We start from the raw sequence: 27,485 nt of genomic DNA on the forward strand, positions 1-27,485 counted from the left end.
AGATCATTATGTTGCAGCTAAAATTTTGTAGCTGCTCAGCTGCCTATCTCTAAAGTAGGAATAGCAATCATTCTTGCCTCACAGAACGGATTCTAATTTAAATAATGTAATGCATGCACAGAGAATAGGACTCAGCATGTGAGGAGAGCTCAGTGCATGTAAGGCATTATAGTTTTATCATTGTTATCTTCTTCAATGTCCCAAGCTAGATGCATCCAGACTTGGGCTTAATTTCATCCTCTGTCAATCACTTGCCATATGGTTATGATTCTATCACTTCCTCTCTCATTGAGCCTGATTTTTAGTCTATGAAATAATAATAATAGTAAAACCTATTTCATAGGGTTGTTTAGAGAATTTAATGATATAATGAATGTTAAAAACCTAGTGAAGTTTCTGGTACATCAAAAATGCTCACTATGTGATTCTATTATTGTTTTTACTACATTATGAAGTGAAAACTTACATTGAAGAAATTTAGCATGATCCCATTTAAAAACAAATGTGTGTATATGTTTGAACATAGAAGAAAAGAAGATCTATAAGGGAGCTATAAACATCTATTGGTAGAAGAGTTAACTTATTTTCCCTTTTGCTTATCAGTATTTTATACTTTTTCCATAGTGACATTATGAACACACACGCACCACATGCACGCACACACACACACACACACACACACTTTTATATATAAAGAATATTTTAATCAGCAAAATTCCAAGTGATCTGGATTACATTCACACAGATGTAAGATTGTGGGGAGCAGGAAGGACTAGAGTGATCAGTGGAGTATGGAGGTAGGAGATTATGAAATGTGAAAAGCAAAGCTTCCTTGCTGTGTTGGAGGTAGTAAAGACTTGGCAGAAAGATTATTCTCCTTTCAGAGTTCTGTAATGCTCCATGCCATGCTTAGCTCCTCATTCTACTAGATGTGGTCCATCTGCTAACCTTAATTTAGCATTTATTTCCTACTTTTATTTCTTCTATCTTTTTAGATTGTTTACTTTCTGGTTAATTTCTAATTAGTATGCTACATAATCACTGTAAAGAGGGCACTGATGAATGCCTGTTAGGTAGATTTTACCAAATTATAGGGTACACAATTTTTAAAAAGGGAAAACAGGCTTCAACCTACAACTGCCCTTTGAAAGACTTCTATGTAAAAACCAAAGACAAGGGCACCTCTGGATAAAGAGATATGCTATGATAGTCAAATATTCATTTTTGAATAAACTAAGGAACATTTCCAACATGGTAGCCTAAGTTGGCTTAGAACCATTTAAGAACTACAAATAGCAATATTTAAATATATTCTCTATCTCTATCTCTTTCAAGTGAGAAACCTGAGTTTGACTTAAATCTAAGCTTCTTCATGCTTAGATAAGTAATTATTAGCCATGTGATCCTTGGCAGATTACTTAGTTTCTGATTGTCTTCAATTTAAAATAATGACAAGTCTAGTCTGTCTCACAGGGCTATTGGGAAAAGGAAATGAATAAATGAATATAAAACATTTAACACATTGTTTGGGCTACAGAAAGATCTCAATAAATATTGTCAAATTGTTAACATAAGGGGGAAAGTAGGGAGGTGTATGAAGTCTTGCCTATATTCCAATTTCATAGCTCCATCTTATGAAAAGACTAGAATTACCAATTTTGAAAAAAAAATTGGATTACAAAGATATTGTAGCTAAAATCACTGAGGAGAAAGAAAGGTGGCCTCCCTTTCCCCTCACCATGGAAACCAGCCCTAGAAAACCCAGATGCACATTTTCTGATTTGGCTCCAAGAAAATAGCCCTTAATATGGAAACGCAGGAAACCTGGGGAATAAACTCATCAGACCAGCAGGCTTGGATATTCCCTTTTATCATTTAAGCGCCATGGGTTTTAGGTGGAAAATTGGCTGAATTATATGTGTCCATTATTTTAGAAGTGACAAAAGAGATTTATTCCCCTCACTGGTAATTGAAAGCCATGAAATTTCCAGTTGTTCAAATATCATATAAAATTAGGTTCATTTTTTCCCCCATATATTTCTTTCTCTTGACAGTAAGGTGGCCCTTCATAGAGAGGTTCTCTTATCCTCTTTCTCTCATTACAGAGGAAGAGAATGAAATATTATAAGAAATTGGCATGGTCTTTGTCCTTGATTTTTAAGTTCACCTATTTTGCCTGTGAGTTACTCTAACTGTATCTGGCTATACAACTGATTCCACCCTGACTTAACCCAACTAGTTTAAACAGCAACATCACCTGCTTTAACATCTTAATTAGGAAAGAATCAGGAGTAGCTCTTATTCTTCTGTCATCTGCCAGCAAGGGTGCAGTGTCTGAGCTCCTGTTTTCTGGATAGGGGCTCCTCTAATGATAGCTCAGTCTATGGCCTAAAAAACTATAATCGCTTTTGCTTATTACAGCACAGACTTTACACAGTTTAAAATGCAGTCCTGTGAATTTTGAAACTAATCTCATATCTGACTCAAAGCTCCTCCACTCACTCCACAGGACTGGATTCTGCAGCTTTGGTGTGGAGATGGAGGATTGATCTGGTGCTACACATCAGTTTCCTACAAAGCACTGTTTGTTTGGGGATGTGAACGAGGAATAGCGGAGGCAGAGGGAACCGAACATAAATGTGCTGACTCTACCACAGGTTTGGCCAAGGTTGTCAATCCTCCACACTGGAACTACCTACCCAGCTTTAAAACCAGCTGATTCCTTGGGCTACGTCCTCAGAGAGTGTGACATAGTCAAGGTGTCTTGGGACTGTTGGTGTCCCATTCTGATGGGAGCCTCCGTTCCTTCCAGCCTATACCCCCACACTGTGGGAGCATGGCTTGTAAAGCTAGATCGCATCCTCTAGCTGCTCCCCTAAATAGGTTCACAGCCACTACATACCTCCATCTCCTGGAGTAAGGAGTAAGACTTTTTCCCAAACTCATCAACCCTCCATGGGAAACTAGGCCCTGTTAGCTTAGTTAGGGACCAATCCTCAAGTCCAATGACTAAACAGCCATGTAACCAAGAATGGAATGCCGGACCCCTCTTCTTGTTGTCACCCCAAGAATTTACAGATAATTAGTTGAGATCTGACTCATTTGCCTTTGGAATAGTAAGAAAGAATAATTCAGAGTAATGAATGTGCCCCAAAGGATTACAGTTTGCTTCATGTTTTTTTTTTTTTTTTTTAAGGTGAACAGAACTAAGACAAGTTCTGCTAAAACACTACCTATAAAGAGAAAGCAGCCTCTAACAACTCATACAAGAATTTTTAGTTGATTTGTTTCTAAAATTAAATGTGAAACCTCACTGGTAATTTGCCACCTATGCCTACCCTATTCCTTACCCCTTAACAATTGCAAATATCAAGATGAACATAATTCCTTGATTCACTGCAAACGATATTATGTGAAATTGTTTAATCTGTCTGAGGAAGAATTCTCTCATCTTTAAAAAGAAGAAGTCATGGAATTGTGGCAAATAAATTGAATCTAAAATTATAACTGAGTACACTTTACAGTCCTATGCATGTAATGCAGTTTTATGTAAATGAATAGTTAAAATGATTCTTTTATCACTTATTACCAATCTACTACTTCTTCCTTTGTTGTTTCATTGTATTTTTATCATCTCCTCCCACTGTATGTATGCTGCATGAGGTGGAGACCTTGTGTGTGTTGCTCACTACAGGTTCACAAGCATCTAAAGCCCCAAGGATACACAAAGAGAATTAGTGGACACTAATTGAATTAATTAATATTTTTGTAAAGAAGTGGGAAAAAAAAAACTATCTTAATTAGTGCTTTCAAAATGATATCCATGGCCCTCCTGAATTCAGATCGCCCTGTGTACTTGCTGATAGAGAACAGTGAGGTTCACCTCAGACCTATCAAATCAGAAGCTCCCTGGGTAAAGTCAGAGGGGAACTTGTCCATTCTCATTGCAAGTCCCCTGCAGTAAATGTTGTCTACAGGAATGAGAAACTATAAAGTTTTGCTCTTAGTAATTATGGCCACTCATGAGGCCCATACCCATGTAAGGCTTGGTGCCAGCCATGGTGGTGATTCGCATCTCCTTGGGCAGCATGGCAGCAATGTTGAAATCTGTGATGTGCACGTGTCCTGGGGAGAGAGAAAGACCACAGAGATGTTAGGTCCCATTCAACCCAGTGACATAATCGTTTGTCTAACTGAAAGCATTTGTAAACTTAGTCTTTCTTATATGCTGGGTACAGGAAATAAAAGCTTACTTATTCCATTCTCACGGCCACCATGGTCTTAAACCAGCAACTCCTCAGAAGCCAGAGCATGACAGGGCATTGACTAGTCGCTGCTTTGAACTTGAAGTTCAACCTCCAAATATCTTAACCTTGGTAGTTGAGTTCATGTTCTGGTAATTCTACTTAGGCAAATTTTGTCTATTGGCAGCATTTTAAGTTGTTTAGGCTATGAGTATCAAGAGTGAGACAGCCAAGAGCTATTCAAAGTGTCACAATCCCAAAGTACTACAAGCCAGCAAAAGCATGGGTATGTATATTTTTAGCCAGGAAAGAATTCTTGTTCTCCTTGTTTTTCTGAAATGCTTTGTCTGCTTGTTTGTTTGCTGTTGGAAGAACTCAAGTTGTCACACCATCAATCCCCAACCAAGTAACTATTATAAATGGAAATCAGGGGGCAAAAAAAAAAAAAATCAACTTTCATTTTTAAAGGGACTCTGAGGAATACTAGACTGGGGTCCAGGAGACCTGGCCTCTGCCTGAAAACCACCCCTAGCACATAGTACATTTTACATCCTTTTCCTAGGTTGGGCCTAAATTTTTGTTTATTAAAAAAAAATGGGTAGATAAGATGGTCTCTAGGGTTTCTCTCAGCTATAACATTCATGGTGACACAGTATGGTTCTAACACTTAAGTTTGTCAGGAACACACTCTACAAAGTGTCTAGGGTCCCTGCATTTATAGCAAGAAAGAAAAGAGCAGTGCAGGAAGCCAAGGCAACCACACGAACATCTGCCTTCAGAGGATCTTGAAGGGTCTGCATTTCCAGTTATATGTGTCAGTGGCTTTGATGAGTCCAAGATGCAACTGGAGGATGGGGTCCAGTTCTTTTCCCATGGTCTATAGTTCTCACTCCCCACAGTCTGCTCTCTGATAATATTTAGTCCATGGCTAAGGATAAATCTCACTGCCTTCACCACGGGGGTTTTATTTTGTGCAGAAACTGTGTTTTCTTTTTGTTTATGTGATGATATTTTTAAAAAGTAAAAGTAGCACTCATCTAATTAAAAATTAAGGTATTCTTGCCTTAATGGCACCAATGGGTGATTTCAACCACTCTCTCCCTATGACAGTTTATAGCTTTTTTTTTTTTTTCCTGCACCCTTTTTTTTCTCCCTATGGTTTACACTTAAAGCACCAGACAGTAGTTCATAAGGTTTGATGCAGATTAGGTGGGCCTGGAAGATTTGTGGTTAACAACTTGTTCTCTGGAATCAGACTGCATGGCCTTAGGCCTAGTTTCTACTACTAACCAGCTGTGTGACTTTGAAAAGATCACTAGGCCCTCTAACAATAGCAAGGTTCTCAGAAGGTATGGCTACAGGGAAAATGAAATAAATTAATGACTCTGGGAGATTTAGCACAGCATTTGGCAGAAAGTAAGTGTTTTGTTGTTGATATTTATCATTATTATTAGAAATTTCAGTGTAGTTTTGCAAAACACATATGCCTGGACTTTACTCTCTTGAGAATCTAATTCAGTAGGATAGGTAGAAGAGTTGGGCCTCAAATTTCACAGTTGATTCAGAGGAGGAACAGCAACCTTCTTCTCTTGCCTGAGTAGATTTTCTAAGCTTAGTCCTAAGATTATCTATGCTAGTGCAGAAGTAGAAGGTAAAATATGTCAAGACAACCGGATTCCCACAGACCAGGAGCATCAGTCATCTGGGAGCTTGTTAGAAATGCAAATTCTTGGGTTACCTCCAGCCTTACTGAATCAGAAACTCTGGGGCTGGGGCTCTGAGTTTAAACAAACTCTCCAAGTAATTTCAAAACCTCGTAAAATCTGAGATCACTGTTTGAAAGACGACTTGGCTTAATAAAAGGAACAGACCCTAGGAAATATTCATTATATATTTGTTGAATTTGAGAGTTGAATGTTTGTCTTTTAACTATTTACATTAGTCTGATTAATTCAGCTCTTAAAATGCTGTCACATGAAGTTTTTCCTTTAACTCAGTGAGGTGTTTCCTATTTTATACATGAATTGTTTGTGCTATGTCCACAGGGCTCAGTAGTACCAGAGTTCAAGTTAAGATCTAGAATTTGTTGTAGAGCCGCTCAGGTGGGAGTTATGAGATTGGCAGAAGCTTTCTGTATTATATCATCTCCTGAAAGAACTACTTCTTGACTGGCTCAGAGTTGTTGGGGTTTTTTGTTTGTTTTTTTGTTTTGTTTTGTTTTGTTTTGTTCTCCTGCCAGAATGCCTCGTAAAAAATGTACAGGAGACATTTGAGGGCCAGGATCTATAGGAAGTTTTAGTCTAGTGCTCTTGGGCTGAACATTGAAATCAGAGTTTTACAAGGCCCACAGATGGTGGCCCTTCGGCCTCAGCTCCCCCAGCTATTACTACACTTTGCTTCTGCTCACCCTGGTGACCAACCACCAGGTTCCATTCTGGGCTGCAAAAGTGAATTTGAGTGCTGGGTCACAGGGGAGGGTTCAGCCTCCTGCTATTAAAGTGCACAAGAACCATCTGCAAAGCACTTTCCTAGTATGAAGTTTTTCAGGTACAGGCTAAGAACTTCCTGATCCAGCACCCTGCCGGAGGTGGGTGCCTTTCCTTTTTGCCTCTGTGGCTTGAGACAGGATCCCCTTAAAATCTATATTCATCTTACTGAGTCATTGAATTTAGCCATCCTTGTTCTCATGGTCTGCACTCTGACCCTTCCTGCTCAGCGCAAGGACCTTTCTTATTAGCGTGGGACTCTGGAGCACCATAATCAATCAGTTGTCATGGCCCTCAACTTTAACTCTTTCCTATTTGCAAGTGTTCAAAGTATGCACCTCACATTTTACCTACAATGCTTTTTGAAAAAATATTTATTTTTTAGTTGTAGTTGGACACAATACCTTCATTTCACTTATTTATTTTTATGTGGTGCTGAGGATCCAAACCAGGGTCCCGCACATGCTAGGCGAGCGCTCTACCGCTGAGCCACAACCCCAGCCCTACAATGCTTTTTAAAAAGGCATATCCTTAGGTACTACCTGAGACTTAATAAATCAGATTATTGTGGGACTGGGTACAGTATTCTGCATTACATATGTTTTAAAAAGACACCACCCACTTGATTTTTAGGCACACTTTGGGATGCTGTGGGAGAGAAGCCATTAATATAACAGGCTCAGTTCTTCCTCATCCCCAGATTGAGGTTTTGCCTTTTCTCTTTAGATGATATAAGAAACATAAATTAGAAGATTCCATAATTGTCATAGTCTCTGATATGCCAGACATATATTATTGTTCGTCTGAATGCAGCATTTATTTCTTCAATAATTAAAGCACAAGAATATTAGACATTATGGAATTGATAGAATTGGCTGATGTCCTTAAATTGGTAGAATGTGAAAATATGTATCAGGACAGTTCATTATGAGTCATCCAAGACCTGCCTGAACTAGTAAATAAAACCCCTGAGAAGAACAGTGGCAGGTATTCTCTACATTAAAAACATTTTTTTCTAGTCCAATTCAGATGGACAAGGAATGTTCATTCACATGCTGGTAAAAGTTGATATTGCAATCAACTCTAATAAATGTCAATATTTTTTAGCAACCACCAGTAATATGAATCAATACGAATAAATAAAACAAAGTGCTTGCCTGTCACTGAGTGGTGTAGGTTAAAAAATAAGCTGCATAGTGTAATACACAGCTCACTTGGAAAGATGAGTATAGGAAGTGTACAAAAAAAAGAAAAAGATTTTAGCAAAAGCTATGTAAAAGCCCCATGGGATGGCCTGTCAAGAGTGAAATAGAATTATGGAGGGAAAAGATGAACAAAGCTTTCAAATTAGAGCTCCATATAGAAAAATCACACTAGGCATTGATTTGTGGTCCAGCTGATTCTCATAAGAACAACTACACAATCACCTGGAGGGGGAGCTCAGGAATTTATTCATTTAAAAGTGGTTAATTATGGTCCCTGAACAAAGTCTGAAGTCCTAGTTTTTCAGAATCTAAATAAATAGAAATGAACTTCAAAAATATATTTTTTTTTTCCAGAAAGGGACTCCTAGGACAATGTTTAGAGAATGGCTTTCAATCTTATTTATTGGGATGGTTCTATTCCATTCCTATACAATCCTTCCCAAAGCAATTTTTCTTTTATAAGCAGGAGCAATTCTCCAGTCAAGTTCAGGATGGGACTATAATAGAGAAAAGCCTCCTTTGAATTCATTGTTCAAGCCCAAAACTTGAGAGTGAAAGGGGTCATCGTAAATAATACACCAGAAAACAGGTGTGCACTGGAACTGTCTCTCAGGCAGATTGGGGTGGCAGCTCCTAATTCCTAAGCAACAGAGCCTCAGCCCCACCAAGACTAGACCAAAGAGGTCACCAACAGTGGCCTTAGCCTATTGTGCACATGCAGGAAATCAGGATGGGAGACTGAAGGTGGAGTTACCTGAGGGTTAAGAATTAAATGAAAAATGTTAAGCCAAGATGTAACAAGTAGATAAGCAAAATCTTTGGTATGTTGCTCCTAAAATCAAAATAATTATTTTAGAAAGACAAGTAAGTACTCTGTCTGTTACGACTTGATGCATATCAGATATATCCTGTCATATATATAGTCACAAAAAAACAAGATGTAGTCCAGGTTTCCTTCTCCAGAACAGAAAGCCTCTACTACCTCATTGGAATCGTACTCATAGTTAACTTTTATTGAGTGATTTCTTTGCAGCAGACATTGCATTAAGCACTTTATAAATATTATGTTGGTTGGTTTTCACAATGACCCCAAGAAGTAAGTATTCGTTTGATCCTGAAAAAAAAAAAAACAAAACCTAAAACACAGAGGATGTTTAGGTACCATGTTGAAACTCATAGCTAGTGGGTGAGCAAACTGGGTTTGGAAGAAAGACAATCTGACTCCAGAATCCTCCTCTTAACTACACTATAACAGAATCCATATTTTACAAGGGAAGTCTCTAAAGGTGATTAAACTTGATGATTAATTGATTTCTCCACCTGCTTCCTCATCTATAATTACCAAGTTGCCAAGAAAATAATGGGAAGGAAAAAGTTGACGGAAGGAGAGTAGGTACCCTCGTGGTGGAAATAAGATGAAGCCAAGTCTGAGACCCAAGACTAAAACACTGTTCTTGGAATGAAAGACAAATCTTAAAAGCTTTTGGCTGATAAGATCAGTCTGCCTCTACTCAGAGCTTCTGAAAATGATAGAGCAACAAGTGTGTTATGGTTTGGATCTGAAAAGTCCACCAAAGGCCCAGGTGTTGAAGGCTTGGTTCCCAAAGCAGTGATGACCTGAGGTGGGGCTTTGAGAAAATGATTGGATCATTAGGGCTCTGTCCTCATCAGTGGATTAATCCATTGACAGATGAAAGCCAGAGAAAACAGAATATAACAGAGTAGTATCATCAAGCTCTAGGCAGGTAGGGCATGGTTTGGAGGAATGAGATCACTGGGTGCATGCCTTTTGGGACATGTCCTGGGCTCCTTCCTCCCCACCCTTCTGTTTCCTGGCTGCCACAAATTGAGCAGCTTTCTTCCACCATGCCCTTTCACCTCAGGCCCAAAGCAATGGAGCTGTCCAACCATGGATGAATACCTTTGAAGTTGTGAAATTAAATAAGTCTTTCCTCCTTGAGGTTGTTTTCATCAGGTATTTGGCCACAGTGATGACAAGCTGACTAACTCAAGATACCATGCACAAAGTCATCTGGCGGGGGGGGGGGGGGGGTGGCAAATGAGGACTAAACCACTCTAGTTGACCAACATGCTAGACCAGCCTTGTGCTGTTAGAAAGCTGGAAGCACTTTTTTCCTTTCTTGCTAAAAGGTGACCTCAGTAGGTCACATTTCCACAATTATGAGACTTCACAGGGTGTATGTAAAACAAAACAAGAGATGAAGTTACATCCTACTCCAGGCAGGGATACCTGGTATTTTTCATGAAAGTCACCTTCATGCTAAGTCTCAACATTGCTCACATTTTTCTGAGACTCGGAAATCTGTTCCCAAATGTCAGAAGCAGTAAAGGTAAAGAAGAAATAAGGTACTGGAAGAAAGTGGAAAAAATCTTTTTAGACAGTCCATAAATAAATAATGACCCTGAGCTTTGAGATTAGAGGTCATACACAAAAGTGTTTCTTAGCCCTCTGAGCTCAGGTGGGGTCTGACAAATCTGGTTTAAAACTGAACTGGGTAAATAAATAATGAGCAATGGATGGTACTTGGAGTTTCAGTCCCACTTTAAAGTCCTGAATGAGTAGAGAGCTTTGTAGATTTAGGACTCTCATCTAGCAGCTTTCTGGATATAGAACATGACATTATTGCCATGGTAACATTTATAACATTCAGTCTGTGCACCTACAGGTCTTCCTTGGTGTAGTACCAAATGTACATGAAAACAAATATGAAGAGACTCTCCGCATGTGGTCACTGTTGACAAAAGCTTGTTCCTGAAGATATCTAATCAGTTTTTAAACTTCAGGCTTTCATTTACACCTTCACGATTGTTGCCACATCCTATATCAAGCTGGGTATCATATACACATGTAACTCTAATTACTTCATATTTTCTCTAAACCCACTGATATTTTTAACTAAAAGTTTTTTTTTAATAGAATGCTTAATATCCCTCTACAATGTAAAAGTAATTTGCCTTGATAAGAAGGAAAGTGTACATGTAGACACAATGACAAAATAATATCACTAATTTGGTGTAGACTGATATCTACCAAAGGCTTTTAGCTTGAGAACTGCTCTGTCTTTATGAAGAAAAAAAAAAGGGAGGTGATTGTGTATAATACAATATTAAGGCAAACTAAGACCAAAACAACTTGTGATGGTTTTCTTGAAGAGAAGTAATCATGGAAGAATAAGTAGAGAATGACTTTCTCATTACATACATTCAATATCATCTAAGGGTGTTTTGTTGTACGAGCTACTACTATAAATCATAGTTTCCCCACATTGTCCCTCCTACCCATAAGATGGAGTTTATACATATAACTCAACTGCATCAAGCAAGACACCTTTTCCATCAGGGATATTCCTTTGCTGGGGAGAATGACTTGTTTTATATGCATGCCATGCAACTGACTGCAAATAGATCATTTACTCACCATGTTCATCAAGTAAAATATTGTCCGGCTTCATATCCCTAGGAAAGTAAAAAGAGAAAGTTGTTCATAATAAAACAAACAGAGCTAAAGGATAAAGGTGAAAGTGCTAAACAATGCTAATTAGAGCTGAAGCCAAAGGACTGCATCACTCACCATCTCCTCGAATCTGAGGCAATTACTGCTACTATCCCTAGTTTGCAGATCTGAAAACTGAGGCTTCACTCAAGATCAAAGAGCCATTAAAGGAAAGAGCTGGGCTCTGGACCTAGGTCTCTCTCATTCAAAAATTCAAACTCTTAACTGCTGTTGCATATTGTATCTAAGCATGTAATTATTAGTCCATAGGATTATATGAGGCATTTCAAATGCCATAAAGTAGCACTAGTAAGATTAGTCATCATTTTCCTATGTAACCCAGAGTTACAGAAATGATGTAAACTTAAAGACCCTATAAAACAGGGGAAATGTGGTTATATTTTAAACTTGTAGAGTTTATACATTTTTTTAGGATGATGGTTTAATGTCCACAAGTTACTTAGTAATTATTCTTGGGGTAAAGAGACCAATCTTCCATGCACTGGTATATGGCATGATGACCTAGTTATCATACTTCAGTATCACATATTGAAAATCTGATAAAAGAGTAGATTTCAGGTACCTTCACCACAAAGAAAGAAAAGTAACCGTGTGAGATGTATATGTTAATTTGCTTGATAATACTATTCATTATGTAGATGTCTATCAAAGCATTGTACTGTATACCTTAAATATGTATACCATTTTTATTTTTAAAAAATTGAAAAAGAAAAATAACAAAATAAAAATAAAAACAAAAACCAATCCATAGGGGGGAACAAAACCCTCTCTCTTCCAATAAAGATAGAAGGCTAATGTAAGAGTAATGGCCGACAGAGTTTTCAAAACACTTGTGTAATGATTATAATTGTAAGCAGTACTCCTCAATTAGAAAACAGCATTGTGGTTCATGACAGACCTCCCTTCTCTACTCTCAGATTTTCAGTCCCCTTCCCTAATGTACCATTAAAGCCCTTCAGCCTAGATTCATAAAAGCCATTAGGAAAGAAATTCTGAAACAGGGTTGGGAACACATTTTCAGTCTGGTCAAGTGGCTTTTGTGTTACTAGAATAAAAAAGTGACCTTGGTCTATGATAGACCAAGATTGCCGGCATCTTCTTTTCTTGGCAATAATGACTAATAATCCCTCACTCAAAAACAGAAACAAGAATATGGCACACCAAGATTCAGGTGGAACAGATTATCTTGCAGATCTTGAAAATCTTCTCATTTAGTTGGTTAGGTTGTTAAAATTAATTCTGGAAAGGATTCACATATCAGTGGCAAATTTTTATCTGGTGCAGGGAACAATTTACTGAAAAGATAGTATAAGAGGACATTTAATTGCAGGTTTCTGGGGCTAAGCATTCTCAGTATTGAAGACACACCACAAAACCTTTGAAAGATCTCATTTCTTCAGGAATTATCAGGTCCAAACTTATGTGGCATAAAAGCCTTTCATAATCTGACTCTGTTCTAGTCACACAGCTCAAGGGATCCTCTAAACACTCCGTGTCTGCTCACCTGCACATCTCTACACCTGCTGCTGTTCCCCCGCCTGAATCATGCCCTTCACCACTACACTCAGACAACACAGACTCATCCTTAGCCTCATGGGCCAGCGGCCATTTCCTGCAGAGTACCTTCCGTGACTTCCCAGTGCTGGGTCAAATATCCCTGCCATGTGTTCTGACTACACATTGTACCTCTCCATCTGAACGATTATCACATGTGTTCATTTTCCCGTATCACACTTGCCTTCATGAGCTCCACGATATTGGGGATGGTTTCTTGGTTAATGGTGTATGCCATCCCACAGTCTCATAGAGCCTAGTGGGTTCTGAGTAACTAAAAGACACCCAGAGAAGCCTGATCCTAATAGTGTAGACACAATGCTACCAGACAGAACCAAACCTCTCCACAGTTTGCAGTTAGAGATAAACCAGGTGTTAAGCACTTTCCAGCTACATCTGGTGGTTTTCAGTCTGCCAGGGAAGGCCCAGGAAGGAGAGAGCTGGGTATAGCAAAACCAGCCGCAAAATTTCTTGGCCTGAATTGAGAACTTGCTGGGAGGAATGTATTGCTGTAGATTTGGCATTTTTTGAGTTTACTATTAAATCTCTGAGCATTCTTTTTCTTTTTTGAATCTATATATCATTATGTCCACTAGGTTTCCTAGATGTTACCTTGAAACTTAAAGAGATAAGATAAGCAACAATTAGTTTAATACTTACTACTTCAATCTTATGTTCATTTATTCATCTGTTTTGGTAAGTCACTGTACTCAGATAACAAAAAGATGAGACACAGTTCCCTCAGGGATAGAGAGGGTGAGAAAGGTTCATAAGGGACCACGCCATAAAGGCCTATAGAAGTAATGGGGCATGTTTACTACAAGTTCAGAGAAAGAACATGAGAAAAACTAATAAAAATGTGAAATAAAGTAGATTTTGAAACATCAAAATAAATTACATAAGCTGAGATTCTAACTACACAGTTTCTCTAAAATGTGATAATGTAACTTCTAAGTCACTATGGGGAAAACTGCAATATGATAAAATTGTCTATTTGTGTACCAGAAGAAGAAAAATGAAAAGAAATCCAGTATGCTATATTAAAATTCTAGAACAAGTTGAGGATTTCTAGTTCTGAATTTTAGCTCCATTGCTTTCCTTTAGTGCCACTTCATTCTTTTGGAGTAAATCTAAATATGACATAACTTGTTCTAAAATGTTTCTTTCATTTCTGGCTGTCTATAGTATGATTAACTTAGTAATCAGCAAGCCTGGATATGCTACAGAATCACCTAGAAACTTGGAGTAGTGAGGATTTTCTGACCTAGCTCAGTCCTAAGGCATCAGACTCCGTGGACAGGACCAAATATCTGTGGAAAACTAAGAATCCTCTAGGGCACTCTGATGTGAAGTCATTCAGAAATACCATCTAGGCACTGTCCAAATCCAACATATTAAGCTAATTTTAAAAATGAATCTCTTAACGGCATATGTATAATTGAAAAGGTGTTAGAAAAGTGCAACACCTACCATTCACTGACAAATTCTTCTGTTGAAATATGGTGGGGTTTGGTTACAACCTACATATCATTGTCATTCTTGATCAACTTAGTGTCTCTCTGTATGCTCCATCCAAGTCCCTGGGCCCTCAGTTCTCTGACTTACCTCCAATCATCTTTTCATTTATCCTACCCAGCTGTTTTCTTATTCCCCCTTTCCTTAATCATCCTGAGTCATTACAATGGCCTAACCCCTGACCAGCATGACTTTCTATACAACATAATTCCCAAATTGTCTTATCTACTACAACGAAACCACCCAATATTGACTCTATAATTTTTTCTTTATAAATCAAGACTCTCAGAGAATTCCTAATTCTTTTCCATTGTCCATTATTAACTTTCTTTGGAAAAAAAAAACCTTTCTTGCCTTCAGTTGTACTTACCTAATATAATCCTTAAGTTATGGAATTGTACTCCCCCCAATTCTTCTTGGCTGTAGCCAAGCACCTGAACTTAGATAGAAGAAAAGACATAATAACCCTCACTGTTCTCATTCAAATAAGCATCAGTGTGCGAGGCAATGCTGTGATCCTTCCCTTCTCCAAGGTGACCACTTGACATTTTGCTTTGCTCCTCAAACCTCTCTCCGTCTACTTTCTCTCAATCGATGGCCTCCCGACCTCACAAAGAGAAAAGAACCAAGGCTTGTGGACTCACCTACCACCAATTCTACCAACCTTCCAATTTGTCATTAGTTCCCTCCAGTTATGTTGGATGAAGAGTCCCTGCACCTATTCCAGACCAACTCTTCTACTGGGGCTCTGATCCACTTTCACCTTCTCATGGATTTCCCTCAGGAAGTGTCTTTACCTTCTCCTATACCATCTCCTTCTCCTTATGTTATGATTGAGTCTCCTAAAGCCACTGCCACTTACTGTCCCATCTTACTATTTTCCTTTATAATAAAATCTCTGGATTGTGTTACGGACAGGTGAGCAAACAGAGATGGCAACTGTTGTCTTCTTCTCCACCAACCTAACCAGGCTTCCATCTCCTCCCTGCAATTACTCTTGCCAAGTTCACCGATGACCTCCAGCGTGCCAAATCCAATTGCCACTGTTACTTACTGGGATTAACTTCTCAGGAGATAGAGCACTCCTTCCCTCCCAACACACTTTATTTTCATGGCTTAGAAAAATCCATATTTTTACTGTTTTTTTTTTTTTTTTCAACATCAGAATCCCTTCTTTAATCTGCAGTACTGGTGCCTTCTAGGTACAATTTTTTTTTCTCCAATGTTGGGATTCTCCAAGTTTCAGTCTCATACACAACATAAATGGATAGACAAAGTGACATACACATACTCTAATAATTTCATTAAGTTCCATTATTTTAAACATTATTTTATTGCAAGTAGTTAAGTGTATCAAATTTGCATTTCCAGTACTGACCCTGAAGTGCCAGATTAGTACATAAAACTGCCTGCCTGAAGGTTCCATCTGATTACCTAGTAACTGAGACAAATAGAATATACCCTCAACAGAATCTTTGATAGTCATCTGCAACCTTACCCCATATAAACACCAAACTCTTAGTCCAGAATTCCTTACCCCAGTGTATGGCCCCATTTTAAAGGTAAAAATCTTGAGACTATTCTTAATTTTTTTTCTTGAAACCCAATGGCAATCCCTTAGAAACTCATGACAAGTCTAAAACATAGTTACTGAAAATAATATATAGATTCCTCAAAATTACCATTCAATCTTTAATGAGTGTACAGAACTTCAGTTTGAGATGATGGAAAAGTTCTGGAGATGGATAGTGGTGATGACTGCATAACATTGTGAACGTACTTAATGTACTTTGTCACTTAAAATGGCTAGAATGGTATATTTTATGTCTTGTGTATTTAAAAATATCAATCAATAAATTGCTAATAGAATTTACATATCTGCTGTTACACTCATCTCTTGGTTGAAGTCTTGCAGCAGTACATTTTTCTTGCTTGTTCTCTTCTCTTCTGCAAATCCACTATCCAGAAAGCACCCAGAGTGGAGTTCTCCATTGCAAAGTTCTCCATTGCACACATCTTCCCTGCCCAACAGCTTCTATTGCCCCCACCCTGCACCTGGAATATGTCCTATCACCCTCTTCCCTGGTCTCCTGTGCTCCACATGTGCCCTAGCCTGGCTCTCCCGTCCACACAGCAGGCATGCTCCGGCCTCACTGACCCTTCTCTCCTTTGCCCAGACTGTTCCCTGGCCTGCAGTCCTGATCCCTGGGCCCTCCTATGGCTGACTTCTCCTTGGCATTCAGATCTAAAACATCATCTTCTCTGAGTTATTTTCTGACCATGCAACCAGTACCCTACTCCATCTTTAGCTCATCACCTTCAACCGATTTTTAGAATAACACTTCCACTACCTATTTTTTTATTAGTTTATTTTTCTCCCCTCCACTAGTATGAAAGTTCCAAGAGAAAATACATCTTTTCTGCATTGTTCAGTGCTGTAGCCTTTGGGGGTTCATAAAAATTCCTAGAACAAAGTAAATGTTTAGGTAAATAATAATCATAAAAATGAATTAGTAAATCCTGGTCCCTTGGTTTATCAAATTTCTAGATACTAAGCCCTGCAAAACGGAACAACCCAATTAAAAACAGAGAAAGAGAAAGAAAGAAATTCCCAAACAGACCCTCTACTTTCTTTCATCATGTTTTGGGTTAACTAAAATATCAACCGCATTTAGTAAGTGTGTCAGTGTATATTAGTGTAAAAGTGATAAATGAGCTGTACAGTTTGAGTTTATATTTCCAGAGATGGGCTATGGATTTGGAGGTGGTAAAGAGCAATTCTTGGAACAAATACATTCCAAGATTCTTCATTCCATTTGAGTTTGATGGAATAGAAAGAGCTGTGTCCTGCTGAATTAGCTATTCCAACAGAGAAGTATAAATAGCAGGGTAGAAATACAAAGTTCCCTGTGACGGAGTCCAAGGTGGAACTGATATACCTGCCATTCTCACTTGAATGACTTTACAAGACATTAGTGGAGCTCAATAGGCTAATTACATCCCTTTACATGCCTACCCTGGAATCAAGTTGCTCACCCTGAAACCCAACACGGGGTGTGTGAAATGGGGAACAAGCATATGCAAACCAAAGTCAACTTCCTCAGTGTCCCACCGCTGGTCCACAGCATGTGTTTAATTCTTTGTCACATGACATTCTTTAGACTGATCATCTCCAAGTTCTTGGGGGGGGGGGGAAATATACATATAATTCTGCAATATATTATTTAGGGCATCACACAAAAGCTCTTGTTCACAAAAACAGAACTAAATTAAGAGAAGAGTGGAGTAGGGGTGGGAGGGGTGAGAGAGGAAATTTTAAGCACAACAGGGCTTGGAACAGGAAGCAGGGGTAAAAAGCTTCCAGGACTGGATTATTATGGATCAGGTACCATCCTGATGGCACCTTACAGTCTTTGGTTGTAATCTTGGCTCTGTCAGTTACTGGTTATGCAATCTCAAACAAAGAACTTAAACTCCCTGAGCTACCCATTCTTCATCTGCAAAAATTATTTCTATGTTATAAAGCCATGGTCAGGAAAACACGATATTAGTCTGGCATTTGCTCTTTCTTACCAGTGGCTGCTGCTTTTGCTCAACTCAGCCTTTCTCACAATTCATTCAAGGGAATGCCTAAGTTACAGAAGTCATTACAAGGGGATCAGGAGCTGTGTGCTTTTAGGTACTGCTATGAATATTACCAATGCTCAAAAAACGTGTTGCATATAATTGCATATTCATTTTAAGTACAACTGGCTTTTCATAGAATTATTGCTTAATATTCTTTATCCCAAAATACATATCTGGTTCTACTGTATATTAATTAAGAATGTGGACTGTACTCATCATCATGAGGTAGTGAGGACAGGGGTTTTACTGTCCATGAAAGTATCTCTCAGCTTACCTTCATGAATTTATGTTTCTTTCCCAAAGTGTGAGTCAAAATACCAGCACACTCATCAATGCTTTCCCGCTCTAAGGAGTCTTTTACAGGTTCTGAATTTCTTCTCAATTGCCATGACAATTTAGTAAACATACCCACTCAACAAAACGAAAGCTAGCTTATTCGATTCCCATCTCAGGGTTTCACTCTTCTCTACTCCCCCACAGTCTAACCAGCTTACCAAGATGATCACCCAACAAAGATGTTTCCCCAGCAGAGTGGGGACGAACAACAGGGAGCAGCTGTTGAAGGACCATCTGATGAAAATAGATTAAACTTCTTCAGTAGAGACAAGGTTGGGGTAGTGACAAAGAAACACTAACACAAGAAATGAGAAAGAACTTCTTATCAGACCTGGATAGCTGCAGTTGGCATGAACCATGTGGAAATCTTAAAATGTGGCACAGATACTGTCACAGAGGCTGGGTAAGCACTTGGCAGCAATACATGCAAGTGAGGAAGTACAGCACAGGGACCAGCCTGACCAGCTGACTCAGAGGTCTGGCATATGGTTCAAATTGGCCTGCAGCAAGTTTTAGTTTTTTTATGGTTTTGTATGGTGTATTTGAAGATTGTGTAGATTTTGCTGGCCTTTAGGCCAGCCAGGTACGTGGCGCATGCCTGTAATCCCAATGGCTTGAGAGGCTAAAGCAGGAGAATTGTGAGTTCAAAACCAGCCTCAACAATTTAGTGAGGCCCTAAGCAACTCAGCGAGACCCTGTCTCTAAATAAAATACAAAAAGGAGTTGGGATGTGTCTCAGTGGCTAAGTGCCCCAAGTTCAATCCCCAGTACAAAAAAGAAAAAAGTATTTAGTCCTGACCTTCCCTGCTTTTCCCAAAGGAACCTCCTGAAAAGCCAGTTCTCATCATTATCATTGATTTGTCACTTAGATAAATCAGCAAAGAAAAGCTGATCACCAATAAAGAAACAGTTGACTTGACCACAATCATGTAGCTCATAAATGGCAGAGGGGGACATGAATTTCATGCTGTTTCTACAATGATTTACTTGGCTATTTTAAGTAGGATGGCAAGTAGGTTCCAATTCTACTTAATTGTTAGTATCCTGCCTGTGTCGATGAGCAAGTCCTTCATATTCAAGGGGAAGAAGAGCCAAGATTTATCAGCAGTTTCTGCTATGGACACAGGAAGGAATGTTTAAGGAGAATCACCAAAATATCTGAAACTGTAATACCTCCCATGAGTAATGACAATGGCTACAGCTGCTGGTTACTCTCCATGCTGTGTCAGTCATTTGAAAGCAACTTATCTTTTTATTCCTCATGATGGGTCCATTACATAGCTATTCCACTCATTTTTTGCAAAAAGGAGGAGTCCTGGGAGTTTAAATTACATGTCCAAGAGCTCATGACAAGTAACTGATATAACTGAAATTATAGCCAAAGACTGTGAGGTACAATCTTGGGTCGTATTTCAAGTTTATATCTTACTTCTTCTAAAGAGAGAGAAGAATATCCTCATATACTCAGAGGTCTGGCATATGGTTCAAATTGGCCTGCAGCAAGTTTTAGTTTTTTTATGGTTTTGTATGGTGTATTTGAAGATTGTGTAGATTTTGCATTCTGTAACATGCTGCTGCAGTGTGCATTGGTTTGAGTGTGTCACCCACAGTTCTGTGTGTGGGAAGCTTGGTCCCAGAGCAGTGGTGTTAATAAGTGGTGGAACCTTTAAGAGGAGGAGCCAAGAAGGAGGCTGTTAAGACTGTCCCCTCTCCCTCACTTTGGCTTCCTGTCTTACCATAGGATCTCTCCTTCTCTCACAGGCTCCTGCCATTGTGGTGCCATCTGTCTGTCACAATACTCTAGAGTTAATGGGGCCCTTGTCAGAGCCATTGTTATGTTGTTTGGCCTGTTGTGAGCTACATAAACCTCTTTTCTTTATAAGTACCCAGGTTAGGTTATTTCATTACTGTAATAAAAAAGAGACTAATATACATACCACTCATGTCTCTATCAATATAAAAGTAAAGTTCCAATTTTTTTTACTACGGAGAAAATTCTGTTGGTCTAGGAAAGTGAATTCTGCTCATCCTGATATTTCATATCCCCAATAGTACAACAGTATAGAAACCTCATCTTGAGAAGTATGCCAGTATACCACAGTCCCAGTAATGAGATGTTTAACCATCTTGCAATCTTCGGAAACATAATATTTATATGACAAAAAACATCCCCCTTATGGTCAATGTTCATTCATTACCATTATTTCCTTTGATTCAGATTCACACAGATGGAAACCCAGGTCATAGTTAATGCATTTTACAACTTAGGAAGCAAGGACATGGAGCATTAGAGACCCATTCCAACCACACAGCCACAGAGACTAGACTGCACTCAAGGTCCCTGCTCAACCCCAGGAGGGTGTAAGTAAAGAAACATGCAGGTCAGAGACAGGGAAAGTATTTTTACAAACTACAGAGAAACAAAAAGGAACAAGATCAACCATGGTCTCTTGATAATAATTAACTGTTATGAGTGTGCTTTTAAAAACATTAACTAATGGAAAGGAGTATTCAATTAGTGATTTGCTCCATTTCGACTCCAGGACTAAAAGTACCCACTCTAGTAGTACAAAAAAATAAACTTGTCATTTAAAAATGAGGCAAATTAACTTTCCTAGGCACTAATTTAAAGAGAAAAAAAGATAAAACTGAAAGAACATCTGAATCTTTCCAAAGTAGACTGTGAGTCTATTAGCTTTGGGCTATCTTAGATATGAAAGGACTGGTATGTCAGGGTCTGTACCTAGAAAAATAAAGTTGCAGAATACACCCATCTAGTGTATGCTAGACCTAAGATGTTTTGCTTTACTATCCTGTAAAGCATACAAACTTATAATAAAGTGTCAATATTATTTATCGCGTGCCAGAAATCATGCTGTGTTTTACAAGTATTATTTCATTTCTCTCTGCCAAAAAATAAATAAATAAACTATCTGTGCACAATTATTATTACTGTCTAAACTTCACAGGTAATTAAATTGAGGACCAGAGAGACAAGGACACTTCTATGTCACGTAGCTATTGAACAGTGGTCCCAGACTGGAACATCAGTTGTGTGAATCCAGACCCCTGGCAAAGGAGACGGAGCTGAAATTGCAGACGGATAACTGATGTGGCCATAAAGTCCAAAAGCCAATAGAGGAGGGACCATACAGGGGAGACCCAGCATCAGAGCCAGCAATACTGTAGGAAAAAGGAGACTGCTGGGTGTGGGACAGTGAACAGAAATTAATACCAGGAAATAAGTCTCCCAACAGGTGCTACAGCAAGAGGGCTAGAGGAGGAACGTGCTAGTATAAATTGCTTAAACGAGTAAAACTGCAGCATGGAGATGATTAGTCAGGGCTTGTATCAATTAGTGTGGTGGTTAGGAATGGGTTTTGCAACAAATGACAAAAAACCAGACTCTCAAAGGCTTAAGCAAAGAGCATGCTTGTGCCAACAGCAGCCTTGACATCGACGCACTGGGAGCTGCTCCGGTGTATGGGGCCAGGCTTTGTGTTCTCCTGCAGGATGCCAATGCTGGAAGGCTGCTTTGTGGCAGTGATCAAGAGGGAGAAAACAGCCATGCAATCGCTCCTGAGCACCAAAGCAAGGTCACTGTGCAAACCTCAAACTGACCGCACATCCTCCTCCTACCCCCACCAACCTGGTTAACAGGAATGACCACTGTGTCTATCAGTGACTGCCTTAGCCCACTCTCCCCTGGGCAGGGGAGGGGTGTGTACTACTAAGGATGCCCAATCAGGGCCCCACTCTCTGATAGCACCCAGTTCTAAGGAATAGTATGCTCCTTCCCTCCTTCTTCGGGTCACTCAATAGCCCAAATCCCACGCAAGTCCTTCCTGGCATTGTTTCTCAGAGGCTCCATAGTTCTCTAAGTATGCAACAAACCCAACTTTGTTGAACTACAGGTATGTTCCTTCGGCAGGCAGACATCAACTAGTGGTATGCTCTTCTCATAAACAGTCTGTGGGAGGAACAGGCAGTCCAGGGGTCTTGTGGTGGTTCCATACTAGCAAGGGAGACTCCATCTCAGTATGTCTCTCCATCCTGCCAATTTAGCAATTAATTTTTGCTTAACAATTTATTTTCTCCTGATCTCAGAATTGTTGCTCTAAGTTGAAACAGAAGCTAAGGAGGGCAGCACCAACCAGGGTTCTCATCTTTCACTGGGGAAGCAAAAGTTTTTCTGGAGTCACTTAGAATACAATCCTCCTTAAATCTCACTAGCCATGCCCAATATTAAAGGAGGCTGATGGGAATAGTATTTTCATGATTGATTTAGGCCAATCCCTCACCTAGGGTTAGGTATGTTGCTGCCAAATTGGGGTTCTTAGAGGGCAAGCTGAATTTTGCCCTCTCCTGTAGTAGTATGGGAGTGAGGAAAACAGCAGAGCTATTGGCACCAGAGGACCTTAGATTGAATTCCAGCCTGTTTGTGTTTGACCCTGGCAAGTAACTAAACCTTCCTATGCCTCATTCCTTATTGGTAAATTTGGCTTTTTATTAGTATTTACTTCACAGGGTTTCTGTGAGGAATAAATATAGTAATATTATAAAGTACTTAGAAAAGTTCCTAATATACAGTAACCACTGTATAACTGAGCAGTTACTAGTAAGAGGAAATTGTACATATGTATAATATGTTAGATTTTATTTAAGCATAATAGGCATATGCAACATTCTATATAACCATATGTGTTCACAATGGTGATATTCAAAATATTTAAAAACTAGAACCCCACAGTCATCAAGCTTATCAGAATGGAAGTTGGGAGCTAGGGTTATGTCTCAGTGGTAAAGCGCTTGCCTAACACATGTGAGGCATTGAGTTCAATCCTTAGCACCATATATAAATAAATAAAAGTCCATCACCTACTAATAAAATATTAAAAAAAAAAAAAGAATGGATGCCAATGGAGACGCAGGAGCACTGCCCCAAAGGCTCCCTGCTGGTCAGGAGTCAGCACTTTAGGTGATGAATTGAGGGAGATAATACAAGTGTATTGCTGTTATGGACCAGCTATATGGGCAAAGACCAAACAGACTCCATTTTGCCCTGAGACTCAACGTCATGTAAGAAATGCTTCTCCCTGTATAACCAATGTGATCCTGCAATCTGTACACGTGGAAAAATGAGAATTCATACCCTATTTGAATCAAATGTATGATATGTTAAGATCATTGTATTGTCTTGAACAACTAATTAAAAAAAAAAAAAGAAATGCTTCTCCCATGGGAACACCACTCTTCTGTACCCATCAACAGTTGCTTAGCATAGCATATTTGTCAACACAAAATGGCAATTCCTATACAATGTAAAATTGTTCTCTCTTTGGTTCCCATTTTCTTGGACAATGTACCCTGTCAGAGATTGATTGTCTAGATATTAGTAACCACTCTTTAACTTGTACTCAACTAGGTTTGGCCCACTTCCCTTTCTGCTTATCATTTAAGACCTCATGACATTTGTTTATGAATCATAGCAACAGGCACTTATGATTAATATGGTTTTGGACTATAAAAGGTATACTAAAACCCTGGGAGGGGGAGTTGAAGGATGTAGACTTGCACCTGACCCATGGCCCTCCAGCTGGTGGATCGGAACTGCCGGCTGGTGAATAAAGTTTCCGTCTCCTGCTTTAAGATTGACTTGGTGATTTATTGCAATCTTGCCGTAATATTGTAGCAGTTTTATAACTGGTATGGCAAGACTAATATATGGACACTATACAGAGTAATATATACACATGAGTTCTGAGTATGCTATACTATATGGAGTGTGTGTACTAATTTTGTAAATATGTTTAATATGATTTCCCTTATATATTATATACAAAAGTATATATTTTAGTAATAATCAACCTAACATTCAGTATACACAGAGTTATGTTGACAACTATCTTAGATACAAGTGGTCCCATCCAGCCCAGGATTTTTAAGTTTATTTGAGAAGTAGATGGTAGAGATTGAGTAAGGGCTTTATAGTCAGATGACCAAAGTTAAAATTCCAGCTCCAAAATTTACTAGTTAAATAAAATATATAAAGCTCTCAGTATAACATTGGGCACATAGTAATCATTTTAACTACTTTTTTATATCTTTATTTTATTGATTTAATATATATGTGGTGCTGGGGATCGAATTCAGTGCCTCACAGATGCTAGGCAAGCACTCTACCACTGAGTCACAATCCTAGCCCCTTCACTAACTTTTAAAAATATTGAACAATTAAAAAAAATCAATAGAAAGCATCACCAACAAATTAGATTACTTGGAAGACAGAACTTCAGACAATGAAAATATGTATCTTAAAAATAAGCGACAGCACAGTGAAGATGGTAAGAAGATGGTAAGAACAGAACACTAAAGAATTATGAGATAATATGAAAAGACCAAATTTAAGAAATTATTGAGATAGAGAAAGGCATAGAGTCATAAACCAAAGGAATGAACAATCTCTTCAATGAAAAAAATATCAGAAAATTTTCCAAACATGAAGAATGAATTGGAATATCAAATATAAGAGTCTTATAGGACACCAAATGTACAAAATAATAACAGACCTACACCAAGGCACAAAATGCCTAGCATACAGAATAAGGAAAGAATTTTAAAAGCCACAAGAAAAAGGAATCAGATTACATATAGGGGGAAACCAATTTGGATCTCTGAAGATTTCTCAACCCAGACCCTCAAAGCTAGAAGAGCATGAAATAATACATACCAAGCTCTGAAAGAAAATGAATGCCAACCAAGAATCTTACATCTAGCAAAATTAAGCTTTATATTTGAAGATCAAATAAAAACCTTCCATGATAAACAAAAGTAAAAAGAATTTACAGCTAGAAAGCCTGTGCTACAGAACATCCTCAGCAAAATATTTCACAAGGAGGAAATGAAAAACAACGATGAAAATCAGCAAAAGGAGGTATTACACTAAAGAAAAAAAAAACAATCAAAGAAGAAACCAAGTCAAATTAAAAACCAAAAATAATCAAAAATGACCCGGAATACAAATCATGTCTTAATAATAACTCTGAATGTTATGAATTAAATTCATCAATCAAAAGACATAGACTGGCAGATTGGATTTAAAAAAGACCCAACAATATGCTACATTCAAGAGACTCTCTCATAGGAAAAAACATCGGCAGACTGAAGATGAAAGATTGGGAAAAAACATACCACTCACGTAGACTCCATAAGCAAGCAGGGGTTTCCATCCTCTTATCAAATAAACTAGATTCCAAGCCAAAGTTAATCAAAATGGATAAACAAGGATATTTCATACTGCTTAAGGGAACCATACATCAACAAGACATGACAATTATAAATATATATATCCCAAACAATGGAGCATCTATATTCATCAAATAAACTTCTCAATTTCAAGAATCAAATAGACCACAACACAATAATACTGGGTGACTTTAACCCACCTCTTTCAACACTGAATAGATCTTCCAAACAAAAGTGAAACAAAGAAAATATAGAACTCAATAAACAATCAATAACTTAGACTTAACAGACAAGTATAGACTATTTCATCCATCAATGAGTGAATACACTTTCTTCTCAGGAGAAAATGGATTGTTCTTTAAAATAGACCACCAAGCAACTCTTAGCAAATACAAAAAAGTAGAGATACTACCCTGCATTCTATCAGATCATAACGGAATGAAATTAGAAATTAATGATAAAATAAAAATAGAAGCTATTCCTTCACCTGGAGACTAAATAATATTCTATTGAATAATGGATTTCAGAAGACATCAAAAAGGAGATTTAAACATTCTTAGAGATAAATGAGAAAAATGACATAACATATCAAAACCTCTGGGACACTATGAAAGCAGTACTAAGAGGAAATTCAATGCATGGAGTTCATTCCTTAAAAGAAAAAAAGTCAACAAATAAATGACCTAATATTACATCTCAAAGCCCTAGAAAAAGAAGAAATCAACACCAAAAGTAGTAGAATACAGGAAATAATTAAAATCAGAGCTGAAATCAATGAAAGTGAAAAAAAGAGACAAATGGAAAAATTGACAAAACAAACAGTTGGTTCTTTGAAAAAAAATAAATAAAATTGATAAATCCTTAGCCATGCTAATGAAGAGAAGGAGAGAGAAAACTCAAATTACTAAAATCATGACGAAAAAGGAAATATCACAACAGACACTACAGAAATAGAGAAGATAAGCAGAAATTATTTTAAAAATTTGTACTCTAATAAAATAGAAAATATCAAAGACATCGACAAATTTCTAGAATCATATGATTTGAATCAGGATAATATATACAATTTAAACATCGATTTCAAGCAATGAAATAGAAGACAGCATCAGAAGCCTACCAACCAAGAAAAGCCCAGGACTGGATGGATACACAGCTGAGTTCTACAAGATCTTTAAAGAAGAACTAATACCACTACTCTTCAAATTATTTCATGAAATACATAAAGAGGGAGTACTTCCAAACGTATTCTATGAGGCCAATGTCACCCTGATTCCAAAACTAGGCAACATCACATCAAGGAGGAAACTTCAGACCAATATTTCTAATGAACATAGATGCAAAAATTCTCAATAAAATTCTGGCAAACAGAAAATACAAAATCATAGTAAAAAGATAGTACAAGAATCTTATGATCATCTCAATAGATGAGGAAAAAGCAGTTGACAAATTACAGCACCCCTTCATGTTAAAAACACTATAAAAACTAGTGATAATAGGAACATATCTCAACATTGTAAAAGCTATCTATGCTAAAGCCCCAGGCCAACATCATTCTAAATGGAGAAAAATTGAAAGCATTCCCTCTAAAAACTGGAACAAGACAGGAATTCCCTCTTTCACTACTTCTATTTTACATAGTTCTTGAAACTTTAGCCAGAGTAATTAGACAGATTAAAGAAATTAAAGGGATGTGGGTAGGAAAAAGAACTCTATCACTATTTGCTGATGACATGATTTT

General features: G+C 38.1%; 1 protein-coding gene across 1 annotated transcript in view; it reads right to left on the reverse strand.

Annotated features, from left to right (window-relative positions):
* Stk32a (serine/threonine kinase 32A) overlaps positions 1-27,485 on the reverse strand; it is an 84,709-nt gene that overhangs the window by 19,801 nt on the left and 37,423 nt on the right. Inside the window, exons 4-5 of the mRNA XM_027927890.2 lie at positions 11,375-11,412; positions 4,036-4,125 (exon numbers count right to left, since the gene is read on the reverse strand). Coding sequence (XP_027783691.1) covers positions 4,036-4,125; positions 11,375-11,412 — 128 coding nt within the window. The remainder of the gene's footprint in view (positions 1-4,035; positions 4,126-11,374; positions 11,413-27,485) is intronic.

The sequence above is a fragment of the Marmota flaviventris genome, chromosome 5, assembly GCF_047511675.1.
Source record: "Marmota flaviventris isolate mMarFla1 chromosome 5, mMarFla1.hap1, whole genome shotgun sequence".
In the NCBI taxonomy this organism is placed as follows: Eukaryota; Metazoa; Chordata; class Mammalia; order Rodentia; family Sciuridae; genus Marmota; species Marmota flaviventris.